This window comes from Pararge aegeria, chromosome 9 (genome assembly GCF_905163445.1).
Source record: "Pararge aegeria chromosome 9, ilParAegt1.1, whole genome shotgun sequence".
In the NCBI taxonomy this organism is placed as follows: domain Eukaryota; kingdom Metazoa; phylum Arthropoda; class Insecta; order Lepidoptera; family Nymphalidae; genus Pararge; species Pararge aegeria.
This window is the reverse complement of record NC_053188.1, coordinates 13,701,467-13,720,961: the sequence shown is the minus strand read 5'-3', so window position 1 is coordinate 13,720,961 and position 19,495 is coordinate 13,701,467. Positions and strand designations below refer to the sequence as shown.

The following is a 19,495-nucleotide window of genomic DNA, read 5'->3' as shown; positions in this document are numbered from 1 at the left end:
TAATGTATGGAAAATAAGTATAAAAGAACTAAGTGTGTAGCAACCGGTAGCAACCGGATTATAGAATAACTTATTGAAGAAATATTTATGGGTAAGCTCTGAAATATCACGATCGTGCTTAGATAGTGGATTCATACACGATCGGAGCTCTCGCTTTGTCTTGCTCACACTCTTTCGCTTATATGAGGCTTTTATTTTACTGCTTTCACACATAGAAATTTTAATGTATTTAGCAGAGACAATCTAGATTATTAATTAATTTAGTATGGACATAAAATGCAACATTGCGAGTTGAAGTTCGTAAAGATGTCGAGCGAATTGAAAAAACTTCACGCGTGTTATGATAATTTGCTAGTATAGTTACGATAGTTGGGAGTTTATTATTTTGTCTTGTCTTTTTCTAGTAAATTTAGTTAAATTTTAGCTCAAATTAGGTGCAAATTGTTTTGGTGGTGAACTAAGGTGTGATCAAAAATTTTTTAGCGAACGAAAGGTTACCTATTCAAAAAATTTGATGAAAAAAGGTTTGTTGTTTGTGCTCTTTTACATTTGGCATAGAACAGCGCATAGAAGCAATGTTATATAATAATGCAACGAATTATAAATTGAAAATTTCAAATCATAAGTCGCGTGTTGACCTTAATCGTTGTGGTTTTTTCAAAGTCAAAGTCAAAGTCAAAAATATCTTTATTCAAGTAGGCCCACAGGTGGCACTTTTGATGCGTACATAAGAATTACACGGTAGTGAGTTGATGGCGATAACCACATTCGTAAACTTAAAACTAAAGCTACGAGGGTTCCAAACGCGTCCCGGTCTAAGAAGAAGCCCACAACAAACTTAGCCGGGTGTTTTTTTTTTTTTTTTTTTGTTATCGCCATCTCACAATGTCATTTTAAATTATTAGAAGAGCAACCTGGTTTTCTTGAACTTGATATTGCTTGTCATTGAGTACAACAAGAACGATAACTTTTAAAGGCGGCTAGCTCATATTCAAGACCCTAGGAAAGCCGCGTAAATTGTTATAAAGTTTAAAGTAGTTTCGGGTGTTGTATAACAAAAATAGTAAATTGTGCAACTAGTGCAATGCTTAGTTATTATAGTCATAAGTCTTATGATGTGTCGTGCCTTATTTATTGTTATTTTGTGTGTTTGTTTGAACGCTCTAGCTAAATTAAGAGGCAGGCAATTAATTAATTTATTTATTTTATTGGGCGACTGAATTCACTTGAAATTGCTACTTGGTCTTAATTCTTATTAAACAAAATTTCTATTTAAATTAATTTTCTATTCAAATTAATGCGAGAAAAGAAGCGATGCAAAGCTAGTCTTAGATGGCACCTTACGTCGTTGGTAATCTATCTAAGAGTTGATGGTACTTTTTTTTCTCTACGCATCACCCAAATCATATGCTATCCGATTTCAGTGTTTCCTAGGTTTAATGAAAATGGGCAGCATACGTCAACACGTTTAGTATCTACGAATATTAGACGACCTCTTTTGTGCATTAAAAAGTAGGACAAGAAGTCATTGACGATCTTTTAGTCAGTTTATTCTTTTCTTTTTTTTTCTTTAACAGGCCCAGCGTGCCTCGCGGCTATGGTTTGAACTTTGAGTGGCGATGAAAAAAAAAAAGAAACAATAGGCATAAGCGCGTTTTCCAAATCGTAGTTATTATGATTTTTGCAGTATAATATGCCCGGATGTAGGAAATTGGTGGTGTTCACCATACTGTGGCGTGCATAGTTTATGACCAAGGAAGGCCATAAAGTAGGAAGATGGCATAAAATAAGGTAGAATATAGAGTTTGTTTAGCGTTTGTCTGTGTCTGCCTCCGACCAGACCGTAGAAAATTCAGAAATTATAAATTCCCAATTACCACTACAGCGTTCACAGCTGGGTGTATATACATATGTGCATTTTAGATATTTTCGCGTATGAAATCTTTCATCACATAATATTGTGATGATTTACGGATCTAAAACGTAGTCGCTTACTACCTGATAAGAAAGCTCAGACTCACTCAGCGGGCGATGGAGAAAGCTATGCTAGGAGTGTCTCTAGGTGCTTAAATTAGAAATGAGGATATCCGTAGAATAACTAGAGTTACCGGCACAGCTCAGCGAGTTGTGAAGCTGAAGTAGGCGGAGCTCAGAGAACCGAGTTGGGGTATTAAGGTACTGGAATGGCGACCCCGCGCCGGTAAACCCAGTACGCCGCTAACGAGACATACTTCATCAAGCGAGTCGCTGGAAGCCACTGGATACAAGCGGCCCAGGACCGTGGATTTTGGAACTCCATACGAAAGACCTATGTCCAACTGTGGACTGCAATCGCTTAAATGGATGATGATGATGATGATGGTCTATGATATACTAGATTGTAGATAATCCCTACTCCTACTAATATTATAAATGTGAATGTAAGTTTGTTTATTACGCTTTCACACGAAAACTACTGAACCGATCTCCATGAAACTTTTTATACATATTCTTGGAGGTATTAGAAATAATATAGTGTACTTTTCATTGAAAAAAAAATTACGTAAGATAAAAAAATGTTTGTGAAAAAATCTCATAAATGACTATAGGTGTAGACTATGTAGCAGTACGCTGCCTCCCAAAATTACGCGGGCGAAGCCGCAGGGCACGTCTAGTAAATTAATAAATAAATATTATTATATTACATAAATATCTATAAATATCATATCAAAGTTCATTACGAAAACAAATGAATGATTAGGTAAACTTTTAGAAAATAAAAGAGCAAATAACGTTATAAATCAAGATAAATATTTGGAAGCTAGCCACACTAATATAACACAGCGATCTCTTTCAAATTTCTTCCTACTTAAGTATAACAGTTTGCAGAAAAAAAAGTTTACCCAATGTCCACAAATCATACCGTCGACGATAACAAAAGCTATCGAGGCAAATAAAAGAATATGGAAAGGAAGCGGGTGAAGTGAATTGAAACCCTGGAACGAAAGTAATAGTGCAATTGCGAGGGACCGAATCAAATCAAGTTCAGATTGCGAATATATTATTCGCCTTGAGAATTGCTCCTTCGTCAGTTTGCTCACATTTTAATAACATCTGAAATAATATTTAAAAGCAAACATAAGCCAATACGAGATAAAAAAAAAAGTTAGTGCATGTATTTTAAATCGTCTGTAATAAAGCATTAAAAAGATTAATGATTAGGTATAATTTTGAACAACCTCCATGACGCAGCGTTTAGCGCTGTAGTATAATAAGTGCGAGGTCCCAGGTTCGATCCCCGACCGGGGCAATTTGGGAAATAAGAATTTCTGAAATTTATTTGGTCAGGTCTGGTGCAAGACTTTGGCCGTGGCTAGCGGCCACCCTACAGACAAAAATGTGCCGTTTAAATGTTGCCCCGGCTTAAAACTATCATACCCTTAACAGATTAGCCCGCTACTTTCTTAGACCGTATCATCTAGATAAGGTGAGATTGAAATCAAAGGCTAAATTGTGGTGGAATAAAAAAATATCAAGTCATCGATTGATTGATTGATTGTAACGTCTGACTTATACACGGTTGCGCAAAGAAAATCCTTATTCCTAACTTAGCTACAGTTTTGTACGAACCAGTGTTGCCCATCGTTGCCAGTTATCTCATCAAGAATTTGCCTAAAAAGTAATATTGCATAGAAAATAAAGATATAAACTTACAACTTTTTATCGCATTAAAAGATGTAAGTTTAAAATCCCTCTACTCCACATGTCCGGCATCTCAAGGTGGCAAACAGCGATCACCTCTTTATATTTTTGTCTACCTGTCAGTTCGTCCTTTGTAATATAATTATGAATAAATAATCCTTTGTAATATAGAAAATTTTCACAATAATCGAAAAACTATCCGGTGCAGACCTTAAATGGGTGAGAAGAAGAAAGTAGTTATAACATTGTAAAAAATATACGATTTTCCATTTTCGACAAAACTTACTCCATCTCGGGTGACGTAATGTACGTTACAGAGTGATTTAATAATAAAAACTTAATCCGCAGGTAACTTCATTTTCAAATTTAGATTCTTCCGCTCTTGCCCATTATGTACCTACATAAAGATGTAAGAACAAAAGAAACCTTGGGTGATAAATTTAATACCAACTAAAAATCAAGAAATATATATTTTGTACAATGTTTTTAAATCGATGCCCTCTCAAGTAGTTAATAGATAACAACTCTATTCAATCAATTGAAATCACAAGCCGGCATAACAAAATAACACGCTTTTTTTGTCAGTGAAGTACCTAGTAGTAATACCTTATTACTACTAGGTACTTCACTGCCAGCTCCAATGATGTGGTGGTGATGAGACGTATATAAAGTTGTAGATACGGATGCAATCGTTACCGTAATGTAATAAAGGCTGCCTTTTACCAGTTTTATTTTTTTTAGAAAACTCGATAACAATTCAAGATACACACAAGAAGAAGTAGATATATATATGTATATTTACTCCGCCTTGTATTTGTAATAAGACCGCACACAACACACCCCACTTTGCACACAACTGTATAAGTATAATATATATACAGTTATGTGCAAAGGCGGGCTTATTGCTAAAGCAATATCTCACAGACAGTTCATAAAATACAATAATGCTTAGAATAATCCAACGCTGCTTTTTATTCTTTCTCGAGTCTAGCATATCCTTCGCGGTAGTTTGTGTGTAATAAGTTGTGTTTTGTACGGTTGCATACCTAATTTTTTGTTACATGCCTTTGAATCCAATCGCTACGGCCAAGATATGATGATGAGATATTTGAACAGTCGTTTTTTGAATTTATCGATTATTCGAGATTCAATAATAGCACAACGCAAGCTATACTCAAAGTAACAACTTTGAGGATAGCATAACAAATAAATACTTTACTAGCCTATACAAAAAAAACAACGGAGGGGAGAAGTGGAGAGAGCGGTATTGTCTATTTTGCAGGCGGGCGCTTTTGCGGCGAGGCGCAGCCTGTGTGCCAATGCTTATAAAGCTTTGCTTTAAATCCACAACTGATGTTTCCCACAGAGAACTAGCAAATACACACAAACTCATTTACATTTTTGAGGGACATTTTAAAAGCTTTTATTTAACTTGCCTCGTCCGTTCGTCTCTCTTTCTTGTTTAAATATTTGAAAGGAAAACTCGTTAATAGACGGCGACTCTATTCAATTAATTTTAATCATATTAAAATCAATATGTTAACCAATACCAATATTAAATAATTACCGCCCTATTTATTTTACTGATACACTTTATAGAATAATAACGTTACCAAAAAGAAGACTATTAATCAATCGTTAAAATTTCTAGCTCACTAAAGAGGAGGATAATCTCCCAGATTGTGATGGTAGTGGCCCACGCTGGCCCACGCGCTTGATAAACTTCGCACGTTTTACAGTAATTTTATAATGTTGGTAAATAATTAAACTTTTGATAACCAACCGCTAACCGTCGAATTCCTAACCGCTAGGCTACGTATAACTGACGCCTGAACTCACGTGAATATTATTAACTGGACTTTCGTGAGGAACAAGTTCGATCGCACTACCTAACTTCAAACTTAAGTAATATTTTTTGATTAAAGGCTTATTATCGAATAAAGGCTCTCGCTTTTCGCTTAGATGGCTACGAGTGCTACTATGTTGACGCTCCGTAATGTTGCCAACGACAAAAAGAATGTGATTTGTAGCCCATTTTAGAAGCATTTGCGCGATTATGAGCTCTATCAAAAGTGTGGGTCATATTATACTGTCTGAAGAGGTGGCGTGGCGGAAGTCAAGTGAACCGCAACCGCTAGAGTATCGGTATGTAGTATTTTGACGATCTCCCTTGTAACGAGATCCCAGGTTCAGTCAATTGGACTTCCATTAAATACAAAATCATGACTCGCGATTAGATACAATCGTAGGAAAATTATCATCTAACAACACAAAGTCCAGAAATCAAATTCTAATAATCGTGCAGTTTTCAAACAGGAATGCGACTAAAAACAATACTCTATTAACTAAAAAGGTACTTCGTAAATTAAAACAGTAACATTGCATCGGTTAGTATAACATAAGTATATTTACACCCACTCTCTGTTCTCATCCTATTTTTTTTAAGAAATGCTGTGTCAAGAGTTCCGTTTCATCTCAACAGTAGTACAAGAAAAAACCAATTCTTACATTTCCGAGACATCTTTAAGGGCGGAAACAAACTTATAACACGCCACTCGATCCAATGACACGTGTACCGTCACACGTGCGTCGGTGTCACATGACGTATGCTAAATATTATAAAGCTGAAGAGTTGGTCTGGTTGTACGTGCTAATCACGATAAATAAATAAATTAATAAATATACTACAACAATTTACACATCGCCATCTAGCCCCAAATTAAGCATAGCTTGTGTTATGGGTACTTAGATGAATATTTTTATGAGTAATATACATAAATACTTATAATATACATATAAACACCCAACACTGAAAAATATTCATGTTCATCACACACACATTTTCAATCGAACCTACGGCCTTGGACGCAGAAAGCAGGATCGCTGCCCACTGCGCCAATCGGTCGCCAATGGTTGGAATTAAAGAAATACGTTTGTGTTTGATAACTCATTTATCGAAGAAGGCTACTACAGCTTCTATTATAACATCACGCTACGACCAATAGAAGCGGAGCATCAATGAAAAATATTGCAAAAACGGGAAAAATTATTCCGCCGATGCGTAAGTAAACGGTTAAAGTTACGCCAAAACAATGTGTGACGGAATTGTGTCTCTTTAACTTTTGACTCATACGCGAAAAAGTCGCAGAGGACCGCTAGTTAGAAATTTTCCAGTTCATCAATAATGGCAAAAACTCGCTTGTTTAACTATCAATATATTTTAAATAGGTATAAGAAACGAAAAGTGCCGATTTACGGGCTGACTGACAAAGACACACAGGTCCAAACCAATGGTTACGGACCTAGTTATCTCAAATTGGTAAAGAGGATCCAAAGAGGAGGTTGGCAAATGTAGACAAATGGCGGAATGTCAGGATATTCAAAGAAAAAACGAACCAACAATTCGAGACGAATTAAAAAAAACCGGATTGTATTCTCTAAAGAGGATAAATTATATTCTCGCTTCGCTGTAATCAATATTACCATTATCATCAGCCTACTTTCCGACAGCTGGGCTCAAGTACGAGGGTTCTAGCGCATAGATCCCGCCGTTGCTCCAGTGAGGGTTGGTGGGCTTGAACGATTATATAGTAGAGGATCTTAAAAACTAAATCAAATGAAATGCATTTCTATTCCGACTGGTAGTTCCATTAGTAAAATCATTTAACTTTTTTTTTAGTAACTAGCTGTCCCGCGCAACTTCGTCTGCATCAAATATAATTAAAATATTTTTAAGCATTTCTATACCCGTCGTAACTTCTAAACGAAAGGTCCAATTTGAATAATTTAATGAGGAATTTGCAGGTACATAATCAATTTTTACGATAAAGATCTGATAGGAACGTCAAAATCTTAAGATTGTGCCCGTGTTTTTATTAACGAATTATAACAAAAAGCGGTTATTGTGCCATAACAGTTAGACATTTAGCCTACCAGACTTTATTTTAAGTAATAATAATGGCTGTCCATCAATCCCCATACATACATACATCCATCCATCCATAACTCCATACTGCCCTGACAGACAGACAGACAGACAGGCAAACAGACAAAAATTAAATAAAAATCTGTTTTGAACTCAGTATCGATTATAAAGCATCCCCCGGTCTAAAATATATTAAATGTACAGAAATCTTCCAGTTACAGTTTTATTATAAGTATAAGTTTTATTAACTCACAACACGAGGCGTAACGCCGAGCGGCGTGATATAAATGTGCTGTTATCTTAATTCAACAAGTGACGGGGGTCGCGGTTGAGGGCTTTGTTTCTGCACTGTAAACGTTTCTTATTGATTCAGCCTTTCCTTTGCAAGTACTGAATAGCTAGAGCTCTCACCCAAGTAGGGTAAAGAGAACAAACGTAAACTACAATATACTAAAAACTCTTCGTACAGCTTACAGCACCTTGCCATTTTCTCACTATCCCATCTATACCCATACTACGGGGCAAGATGGTTTTTAGCAAAAATGCGATAAGTTTTGACGGCCGACCCTGCTTTCTGAGTCCAAGGCCGTGGGTTCGATTCCCACAACTGGAAAATGTTTGTGTGATGAACATGAATGTTTTTCAGTGTCTGGGTGTCTATATGTATGTTATAAGTGTTTATGTATATTATTAATAAAAAATATACATCAGTCATCTTAGTACCCATAACACAAGTTACGCTTACTTTAAGGCTAGATGGCGATGTGTTTATTGTACAAAAAAAAAGTTGATTACCCAAAGACTATGCCAACTTGTATCTATACATTATTAACACATGTGCCATTAATGGATAAGAAAATTATGCATAATAACTTTGCTATATTCGATTGTTTCTCTTTGCTGCCCCATCAACCCCTAACTAACTAAGCTAACTAGGTATAACTGGATAAGTGCACTCTGCAACTGCAGGGTGGACTTATTTAGCATTGTTGTTAATGAATAGATGGATTTGATTTGACTCACACTGCGTGGTATGACGCCAAGTGGCGTGTTATTATAAATGTGCAACAAGAGACGGAGGTCGCGGCCAAGGACTTTGTGCAAATTCTTAATAGCTTGAGCTCTCGCCATGTAAATAAAACAAACGTAAACTAGTGTTTACTAAACTCTAGTCTAAGCCCCACAGGGTTCGCATGTCGCCTACAGATCACAAGGTCCTGAGCTAGATTTCTGAATCGGCCCATGCATGATTTTTTTTCCGGTTCATTTAGAATGGTATTTTTCCCCAAATCTGTTGAAAAGTATTCAAACAGCAATACAAATAATATTCGAATACGTGTAGTCATTTCTTGGGAGACTTGATTATCGCGGCAATTGATTTTTATTAAAATGAGTTTATTCGTAGGAATCGAAATAAATAGGTCTTGAAAGGCACTTCATCCAAATTTCGACCTATAACTTTAAATATTTAATTCCTATATCTAAAACCTTAAATATAGGAAATAAGCATAGGCAACAAACAAATAAATAAACGTGTTAATGAAAGCGGTGCATTCGCTTTTTTTATCGTTTAGCAGCGACTTAATTTAACTGTCTTCAACAACATAGGTGACTTGATGTCCGGAAACTCCAATGAGTTTATATTGACATTCCACAACCCTCTAATGTTAAACAAAAAATTAAAATTTAACCGGGTAGGTGAACAGATACGCCGTCAGCAGGCGTCGCATAGGCATATACAGGTTGTTCCCATAATAAGATATCAATATTTATCCAATTTCTGAAAATACTTTTTGAAAACATTCATTACATTTGTGCATTAAGTATCACTCTCAAGCAAGTGCTAGTGGCCTTACGCGCCTTGGTATATTTCTGTATTATACTAACTCTATCAAGAACTATATATTTATGAATAAAAAAAATTAAAAACCTAGATATTTCATTCGATAACCAGCTCCTAAACCGTATCTACTTTTTCTCAAGTGTAGTTTGCTCATTACTAAACACATCAATGTAAGACAATCAAAAGTGACGTTTATTTTAACAATCCTATTTATTCGTGATTGGATGTGCGTTTCAAAAAGAGGTATTTAAATTAAGATAAAGCCAGGGAAATTCAAATATAGTAGGTTTTATTTGCATACATACTTTATAAAAAATATGTTTAAACTAAGTATTAGTTTAAGCATATTTTAATTCTTTCAGTCATTTATTCGAATAGGTACCTGTAGCAATGCACGAATTCAAAAATATCTTTGAATACTATCACAATCATGAAAAATATGTGAAATAAAGTTTGGTAGATGATATTGCATAACGTAGTATTAATATATATTTTTTTTTTTAACGTAACATACGAGTATAGGTATTTTTAAGGCACTGACATAACTTTCAGAATATTTACCCTAAATTTATGTTTACCCTTAGTTTGTAATCACTTTCTTCGGCTTTATTTAATAAAGGCTCACTTTGAGCGGCGGCTACCTACTGAAGCGGCAAGACTAAGTTTTAATTTTCTAAAGAAGTCGAAAAGTTGAGATTGTTTTCCTCGGCCATAGTGGCGAGGGAGCGTGGAGGGGAAGGGATGCAGGGAGCAACAGGTCAGGAGAGGAGATCAATAGGCAATGAAGGCTGTGGCATGAACATGCGCTCTGGAAACAACTAGAAACATGCGCCTTGTGATCGTTCTCGCGCTTACATTCCTACAACCAGGTATGTCAAAACAAAGAATTAATATAAAATCTTTTAAACTTAATAACATTATAAGATATTCAACGCGTGTAATTCAAAGTTACTGCTAAATTACGCTTCAAAGTGAAAGTTTTCAGTGGTGTTTTTACGCAATTGTCAAATTCTTGTCTATGGTGAACTATCTTTCATATAAAAGTTTATTTAGACGCGTTTTCTTTTGCAGTGTATATTAAAAGACTAGGTATAATAAGTGCTAGATTATACTTAACAGTGCTTTAAATATCAATTTAAACTATATTCACGAAAAGTAACAGTTTTAACAACTAGTATTTAAAAGGCATCTTTCAGGTTGGCATAGACAACAAATTGTGTACAAATAAACAAACATAGGGACTCACAGTGGCGTGCAGTGGGTTTCTTACCAGGGTATGCATACGGTAGGAAAATTGCGTAAAACAGCAAAATCCTCTTCCTATACGAGCTATATATAAATTTTAGGGTAAGCAGTGCTTTTGCGCATGTATGAAGTGCACGCCACTGTGGACTCAACGTACGTTTTAAAAAATAATTTTAACATCGAATACCTGGTTATTTTAAAAATATATATTAGTCCTACCTAGTTAAAACGAAATATCAGCTAGTGAGCCACATATTTAAAAAAAAAATAAAAAAAAAGGCCATTGAATTAAAAAGTTTCTCCGATTAAACGGATTTCGTAGACGTTATCGGTTAAAAACTGATACCTAAGTATATTTCTAAGTAATCTGATTTCCAGTTTATCAAATAACGTAGCTTTCCTTTCTTTTTGTGTGATTTTAGTTGATATAATATGTTGACAATTTAACAATTAATGAACAACGTTGATTAACAACGTTGTTCATTAATTGTTAAATTTCCAGAATAACAATGAGTTAAAGCATTATTTTGTTCCAGAGACCCAGCTTAACCCTTTCTTATTAAAGCACGGGTGTAATTATGACAGTGGTGTCAATTTTGTGGTACACAAGTCTCCTATATAATCGCTATGTCATTTGTGTGTTGGTCGTATACAATAAATAATGATATGAGGGTAGATAAAATAAACGAAAAGTATGATTTACAGGTAAACCAGACCTCCTCCGCGACAGTGTCCATGTGACATCGGCAGCGGCGAGACCCAACAATGAGCTGTGGTGCTACAAATGCCGGGCCGAGGTCCCGGACGACAAATGCGCAGACCTCCGACAGAACAGCTCATCGCTTATCCACAAGTGCATGAACGAGAAAAGAATATGCATGGTAACTACTATAAACAACATTGTCCTTTTAGGTCATCGATATCCTTACAAATAACAGTTTCAATTTGGTCCTCACATGAAGCGCCACATGTGACATTTCAGTGTCTCTGGAACTAATAGTTCAGTGGTTTTAGTCATGCTGATTTTAATGGTTCCTTGGACAGTCTTCCAGTGCCAAAATGGTGTTTATAAATTAGAGACATAAAGAAAGAGGCAGCAGCCTGTGCGGGGGTAATGAATCATTAATGACACCGTTGAGGCAAGTGATACATAACATAGCTAAGAAAAGTTAGAGATGCGTGGTGAGGTTCGAAATCCGTACTGCCTTAACCCCTTCTCCCTGTGTTCAATAGTGGGCCGGTAATATGATGATGATGATTACTTATTTATATCTCCTCTTTGCAGGTGAAACGTTTTTCCTACACCACGTCCACTGAAAACTCTACCACAGCCTTGACAATGTGGGCACTAGAACGAAATTGCACCAAGAACTGCGAGCCAGGCTGCATCGTAATCGGCGAAAGGACCAAGCTCTACTCCTGCACGTCCTGCTGCGCCACATCCCTTTGTAATTACGGTTCTGGTGCCGAACGGCCTTGTACTGGAGCAAGAGCTATATCAGTGCTATTCCTCCAGCTTTATGTTTTTCTCTCATAAGCAGGTTATTTTCTAAGTGCACAATGATTTGTAAGAAATTTCCAGCATTACTTGAAAGCTAAAATATGTAGAAAATTGACCGTAGACTGCCGCAAGAATCAAATTGTGCGAAGGCTTATACCATTACTTGCATTGGTGACTTGGTGTGCAAATTTTATACAATCACAAGACGTTGGTTGCGCAAATCTGGTGATGCAAATTTGCACGCCAAGGAAGTAATCTGGACGCATTGGCAACCGATGCGATCAACTCTTTCTGCGTGATCTCCTATCTACTTTCTTTTGTCTTGGATTGTCTCTTTGTCACTGTCGAGTCTGACAGCGATGTGCGATCAAATTACAAAGAAATTGTACCTGTTCAATGATCAGTTTAGATAGAAAAATTTACGCCAATTTCTCTAATACTTACTTAAATATTTCTCGTAATACTTACTTCAATAATGGCTCCAGAAATATTTAATAAAAATTATTGTTATCCAAGTAGAAGCTTAATTTCTTTACGAGCGCAATTTTTATAGGGAACGCATTTTATATACCTGGGAAGATTTAGTAAATGCCTGGATACAATTTTTTTTAATTCCTACAACTCTTGAGTTAGCCCATGACTGCAATTTCACCTTTCGGTAAGTGATGATGCAGTCTACGATGGAACGGGCCAATCTACTAGGTGTATGGCAATTATATTAGACCCTTACCCCTAATCGGATTCTAGGCGTCAGAACACCGGAACGCTAAATCGGTTAGCGCCACGTCTTTGTCACCATATTAGAGCAGTGCTTTTTTCATACTGGTACGAAATGAAGTGTAGCCCCACTGGACTTATGCTTTCATAACAAAATTAATAATATCAAATTGAAAAAAAAAAAAATTTAACTGTATATTTTGAAAACAGTACCTATGAGGAAACGAAATGCAAGGTTGGTTTCTCACATTCAACGTAGCAGAGACATGACGGACTAGGAGGGGTTTTCTATCTTACTACTTAATATCTACTATGGAACCTGTTGAAGAGCGGTTTGATATAGGTTCGCTCGAACGAAAGCGGTACGTACCTTTAACTTTTTTATAGTAATAATTGTCAGTATTGGATAGAAGCAGGCGTTACTTTGCGGAAATCCATGATATATTATCAAAATTAAGCTTAATTTGCTATACTCCGCGAAAAGCAGGAGAATCTGTGCGGTGTAATTAATAATTTCTTCAATCCTTATACTCCACACAAAACAGATCTTCGGCAATATACCCTCTACGCACGTTTCGCTCCGAAACCGGAGCATCCTCAGGAGATGTTGACTTTACAATGAATAATTGTTAAGACCATTATTAACAATTATTCATTGTAAAGTCAACATTATAAATTACATCACACAGATTATCCTGCTTTTCGCGGAGTATACCAAATAAAGCTTAATTTTGATAATAATTGACAGATCAATCGGATGGTCCACCTGGTGATAAGTTGAAAACCATTGCCTATAAACCGAGCAACACTTAGAAGCGCATGCATGGAACCCGTCTTGGATCGTGCCGCCCTGTGTCCATCAACTTGCGGCGTGGGAATAAGCCGTATACACCTGTAATAACATCAGCAACCACGCCGGAACACGGCATTGCAGCAATACTATTTAGCGGCAGCAATAAACATGCTTCCCCGCACGACCTCGGTCACAAAAAGCTCCGCTATTAAACTTACAGAAATACAGGAGTCTGTACAGAATATTTGAAATGAAAACATAATTCTATAATGTAGATTACTTAGCGTAACCCCACATAAGCCTGACCGCAGGGATTTTGTTATTTATGCATTCTACGTAATTAATATCAATAATTATAACAACACTTGTTTGTAAAGCTGTAATAACTGTCTACATAATTTTTAAGACGCTTTCGTTTATACTTAGGTTTATCCTTAACTCAATAAATTTAAAATTTATACATGACTTTTTATTTCGAAGTCTCCAAACTTTCTCCACTGTCATTAGCCGTTTGCTGCCGAAGCTGAAGCTGAAAGCTTCGCGAATCGCTGAGCTATATCGATAACTCTCGTTCTTCTACCAACGAATCTCCTTATTCCTGTTTTGATCTCTTAGAGATACTCCTAGCATAGCTCTCTCCATCGCCCTCTGAGTGACTCTGAGCCTTTTTATGAGACCTATAGTAAGCTATAGCATTTTGCTATGTACTTTACTAATATTATGTTTCCAGTTTCCATTAATGTGAGGTGCCGGTGTTATCTACATTCGCTAGCGTAAACCTAAAGCTATGAGGGTTCCAAGGATAGGTACAATAAATAGTAGTACAAGTATGCAAAGTGATATACAGTTGATACAGTAGATATTAATAATATGGAACCCGAGAATGTAAAGATCTATACATAACCGTTAGGAACATACGACGTTTTCATCATTATTCACACTTGTGAGGAAAGGAACAGAGTAAACTTTCAAAAACTCTCAGAAAATAACTGACGCTTTTTTGCTGTTATTCCACTGCATGAAAGTTTCGTAGGCCGCTTTCTAGATTTTGGTGGAAACAGGTTATACATTCACGGTTCATGCCTCGATTATTATTCCCGGCGAAGTGCAATCTACTATTGCTCTGCTTTCCAAGTTAATTTGAATCAACCAAAAAGCAAAAATATTAACAATATTAATTACGGAAACACATAATAGGAAATAGTTTCGTATTTAAAAAAAACATAATAAATTGTGAATAATTTGAACTTCTTAATAGTGATAAATTTACGTTAATTAGCATTATTAAAAAGTTCCATAGTATATTTTCATTTAAGGATATGTGTAGGTACTATTTTCACATTAAACCTCTTTGTTTGTTGTTAAAAAAAAGAATCCGTTTTAAAAATGGTTCTTCTGTCATATATATACTTACATAACTTGTAATATAACAAACTCGGAACATGATAAATAAAACACAAGTGCGGTAATCTATACTTATAATTAAACTGTAACTAGAAGTTTTCTGTACATTTAATATATTTTAAAAATTTTGACCAGGGGAAGCTTTATAATAGATACTGAGTCCAAAACAGATTTTTATTTAATTTTTGTCTGTCTGTCTGTCTGTCTGTCCGGGCATCACGTGAAAACTACTGAACGGATTGAAATAAAATTTGGTACAGTGGTAGCTGACATCCCGGGTCCACATATATAGGATACTTTTTATCCTGATAATCAATAAGTTTCCTCCTTGAAATGGGATGATTTTTTTAATCAATTTTACTTCATATCTCCGACAAATTTACACCGATGTTATTAATTCTTTTTTTATTTGAGTGTATACTAAAAAGCATGTATTGTCTAATTTTAATGAAGATCTGATGAATATTGTCGGAGATCAAGGACTTGCTGTTATCTGTGAAGAATTATTCTTCACAGATAACAGCAAGTCGCAAGGCATATGGGACAACGATCGAATGCATGCGTACCATCCTACTAATATTATAAATGCGAAAGTTTGTGTGGAAAAGGATAGATGCATGGATGGTTGGATGTATGTATGGATATTTGTTACGCTTTAACGCCACAACGAATGAACCGATTTGGCTGAAATCTGGCAGAGATACCTACAATATACTCTGGAATAGCTCATAGGCTTCTTTTTATCCCGGAAAAGCAAACTTTTTTCCGCATTTGTCTTTCAAAATCGGTGCAACGGAGTTTTAGATGGACGTGGTTTTTTGGATAGCCGTAGTTGAAATATTATAAAGCTTTTAAATTTTGTTTGGTTGAACGCGCTAATCTCAGAAAATGCTGTTTCGTTTATTTTTTTTTCGATTTGTAGTAACAATTATGGCTATATAACATCATGCTACTATCATTAATGAGAAATGTTGCAAAAACTGCAAAAAATATCCTTTTTAAGAGATTTTGATCCGTGCGATGCGTGAACGGTAAACGTTACGCCAAACGGCGGAAGTATGTAGTTAGTATATCGAAATTGTCGGTATTGTTGTTTCTTTAAAGTTCTATAAAACAGTCCGCGACAACATAAGACTATTTTTTGAAGTCGACTCATTCGCGGACGAAGTCGCGCGGGTCCGCTAGTGTTAAATAAACACAGTCTGTAATATCTTGGATTATGAGCCTTATATCGATGTTATCCACATTCGAGCATAAATGTCCACGTTCCGAGCAACTGTGATGAAAATAATCATTACCTAATGACATTACGGCTTACCTACAGGCACGGCTGTTACATTTTAAATAGCCTCAACAATAAATACCGTTATGTTAGTTAGATAGTCCAGAGTTCATCTACAAGGTACTCGTATTGCTGTGGATTCATTCGAAACATGAGTAAAAGGAAATATATATAATACCTGCGACATTAATTATACATATTTACTTATATTGTTTGTTAAAATATGCATGGTTAGGTACGTCAGCATTCGGAAAGTGGAAACAAGTGGTTTCACAGGAAACCACAGATATTGCGTTGCGGTCATTATTCAGACATCAATAACGACCGCATTTAACAACAGATCGTCGTTTTGGTGCTATTTGATTATTGTAAGGAGTTAAGACACGAAGCCATAGAAATTCGTTCGTTATAGGTATCGGAATAGGTACTATAAAACACAAATGTTCATATGAACCCATTTCCGGCCCACTACAGGGCACGAGTCTCCTCCTACACTGAGGTGTTAAAGCCGTAGTCCAATGTTCATACACGTTAATAATGTATAGATACTAGACCTAGATACTTTATACACACCTCTACACATACATGCAGCCTTACAACCGTATTACACTGAAGTGACCTTCAGTGATTCATATTATGTACTCTGCAGGCATAGGTAGGCACCTATATTAGTCATTTAGATATTGGATAGCAGCAAAGTATTGCTCAATTCCATGTTATATTATGAAACTGAAGCTTAATTTGATTTGCTCCACGAAAAGCAGGAAAATCTGTATGATGTAATTTACAATTTCTTCAATCCTTATACTCTACATCAAACTAATCTAGGGGATGCACCCTCTACGCACGTTTCTCCCCGGAACCGGAGCATCCTCATATGTTGACTTTACAATGAACAAATGAAAAAGAAATTGTAAATCACACCATACAGATTCTCCTGCTTTTTGAGGAGTATAGCAAATTAAGCTTAATTTTCATAATGTCATTTAGCCTAGCTTTGATACTGCAGTCAAACCATCACATAGTAGCTAATTAAGGAAGATATTTTTTTAAACTGGGAATAAAATAAAACAAATATAACAGTTACATAAGTTAATTTATTATGAATAAACAATGCACGGAAGTAAATGCAAATTTCAGTTGCAACTAGATCAGTTTTAATTTTTTTTATAACATAATTGGAATGACCTCAAACTTCATAATGTTACATACTGACTGGGAAGGTTTGCTTTAGGAGGACATTACATATAACTTAAAATATTGCATTTTATTATATAAATATTACAGTATTACTTTAACAAAGCTGGCCACAATCTGCAATGACAACCTTCTTGGATGGCTTGCCAGACTGGGAGCCCATAGCTTCCACTTGCTTTACTACATCCATGCCCTCAACCACATTGCCGAACACAACGTGTCTGCCATCCAACCATGATGTCTTCACAGTGGTGACGAAGAATTGAGAGCCGTTAGTATTGGGGCCAGCATTTGCCATAGACAGGACACCAGGTCCAGTATGCTTAAGGATGAAGTTCTCATCAGCAAACTTCTCGCCATAGATGGACTTGCCACCAGTGCCGTTGTGGTTGGTGAAATCACCCCCTTGCAACATGAAGTTGGGAATGACACGGTGGAAGGTGGAGCCTCGATAACCAAAGCCCTTATCGCCAGTGCAGAGGGCACGGAAGTTTTCACATGTCTTAGGAGTGACGTCAGTTCTCAGCTGGAAAAAGATATTAATGAATTGTTTAAATACAAAGTAACTGAAAAAATGAATTTTGAATATTACTTTAAAAACATTCATAAAAAAAACAAGCACTGCAATAGTTATTGTTTTAAATTCGTTTATAAGTATGAAATTTATGAATTTGAAGATATAAACAGACACTAAGTGAGAAACAACAACGTATTCCACTTAGTTATTATTAAGTATATGATACATAAGTTTTTATGACCCGCCATTACTTGATTTAAGAACACATTGAAAAAAAACTGCCGCGAAACGACTGTCACCTAACTTGCTAAAAGAGTACCTAAGTGATAATAAAGTAAGATTGCTCATTGATAAACTTGCATGTACCAGACATGGCATTTTCCGCACTCAACAACATTATCAAGGTCCAACGGAAACGACCTTCTCGAAGTAATCTCGGTCGGTCATAATTACTACCACTACTGCTATATATAGTGTATATGTATATACTTAGTTTCTTAGACTAAGCACTAAGCTTAAAAAAAAATAAACAAGAGTTAATACAATTGTGCGTTAACGCAAAGATAATAAAGTTAAAGCTCGGAATCCGGGAATTTCAATATAGCGTGGTGGTAGGTCAAACACGCCGGCCGGGTGAACACTCCCTCCCATACATGACAGAAATCACAAAAATTTACCTCCACAACGATTCTCCCCAATGGTGCACGATCGACCGCCACATCCAAGTAAACACGGGGCAAGCTCATTTTTGTAACTTCCTTTGATTCACCAACCTATCTATAGAAAAGAACGGCAGAATGACGATGCGTCTCCCAATGATGCCGGGCGGAAATTAAAGAAGCCATAGACAACATAGAATATCTGATTTCCTTTTTACGTTCAGAAACAAGTAACATCATTGACGTAACTGCCTAGCATTTTGTAGGAATGAATTAAAGTCAGATAATAGTATATTTGTTCAGATTAATCATCAATTAACTTATGTACTTTATATATTAAATGAATGTTATTATAATAAATGAGAATATTCTTTCTCTAATTTAATGTTATCGTAATTAAAAATTGCAGCACTGAATGCTCCAATCAGTTCACGCGTCATATTAAAATAAACGGATACTACAAAGCAACAAAAACAATTTTACTTCGTTAAAGCAATCGGAATTATTACTATATTCTTTTGTCAATTGAACTGGATATAATCGGAATGTGTATAATGTCAGAGGTCTTAAATTGCTCAAAAGAAGCCAATAGCTCTGATCTCTAGTGGTACCAAAAGAGGTCAGTAACCCTTATGCGTGCCGCAGATCTACCGCAGCATGAGCAATTAGGCTTAATTTACACGTATTAAGTCGGTAACGAAATACTATCATAATATTAAGACTTAATTTAA

General features: G+C 35.9%; 2 protein-coding genes across 2 annotated transcripts; one reads left to right on the top strand and one right to left on the bottom strand.

Annotated features, from left to right (window-relative positions):
- Nucleotides 1-10,273: 10,273 nt before the first annotated feature.
- Nucleotides 10,274-13,070, top strand: LOC120626371. The gene is made up of 3 exons (XM_039893877.1): nucleotides 10,274-10,318; nucleotides 11,400-11,575; nucleotides 11,980-13,070. Exons 1-3 carry the CDS (start codon nucleotides 10,276-10,278, stop codon nucleotides 12,229-12,231), a joined length of 471 nt encoding a protein of 156 aa, XP_039749811.1. The 5' UTR covers nucleotides 10,274-10,275; the 3' UTR covers nucleotides 12,232-13,070.
- A 4,400-nt stretch (nucleotides 13,071-17,470) lies between these two features.
- On the bottom strand, nucleotides 17,471-18,951 carry LOC120626537 (peptidyl-prolyl cis-trans isomerase-like). Its single transcript, XM_039894081.1, has 2 exons — nucleotides 18,783-18,951; nucleotides 17,471-18,114 (listed from the first exon to the last, which is right to left on the bottom strand). The coding sequence occupies exons 1-2, from the start codon at nucleotides 18,849-18,851 to the stop codon at nucleotides 17,686-17,688; spliced, it is 498 nt and encodes a 165-aa protein (XP_039750015.1). The 5' UTR covers nucleotides 18,852-18,951; the 3' UTR covers nucleotides 17,471-17,685.
- Nucleotides 18,952-19,495: the final 544 nt, after the last annotated feature.

What these genes read in the sequence shown, in the direction of transcription:
- LOC120626537 (XM_039894081.1), bottom strand. Translation starts at nt 18,851, where the DNA reads ATGAGCTTGCCCCGTGTTTACTTGGATGTGGCGGTCGATCGTGCACCA. An exon ending in TGGGGAGAATCGTTGTGGAG is followed by an intron (nt 18,115 to 18,782) that starts GTAAATTTTTGT and finishes ATCTTTTTCCAG; the next exon opens with CTGAGAACTGACGTCACTCC.
- LOC120626371 (XM_039893877.1), top strand. Translation starts at nt 10,276, where the DNA reads ATGCGCCTTGTGATCGTTCTCGCGCTTACATTCCTACAACCAG. An exon ending in GCTTACATTCCTACAACCAG is followed by an intron (nt 10,319 to 11,399) that starts GTATGTCAAAAC and finishes TATGATTTACAG; the next exon opens with GTAAACCAGACCTCCTCCGC. An exon ending in ACGAGAAAAGAATATGCATG is followed by an intron (nt 11,576 to 11,979) that starts GTAACTACTATA and finishes TCCTCTTTGCAG; the next exon opens with GTGAAACGTTTTTCCTACAC.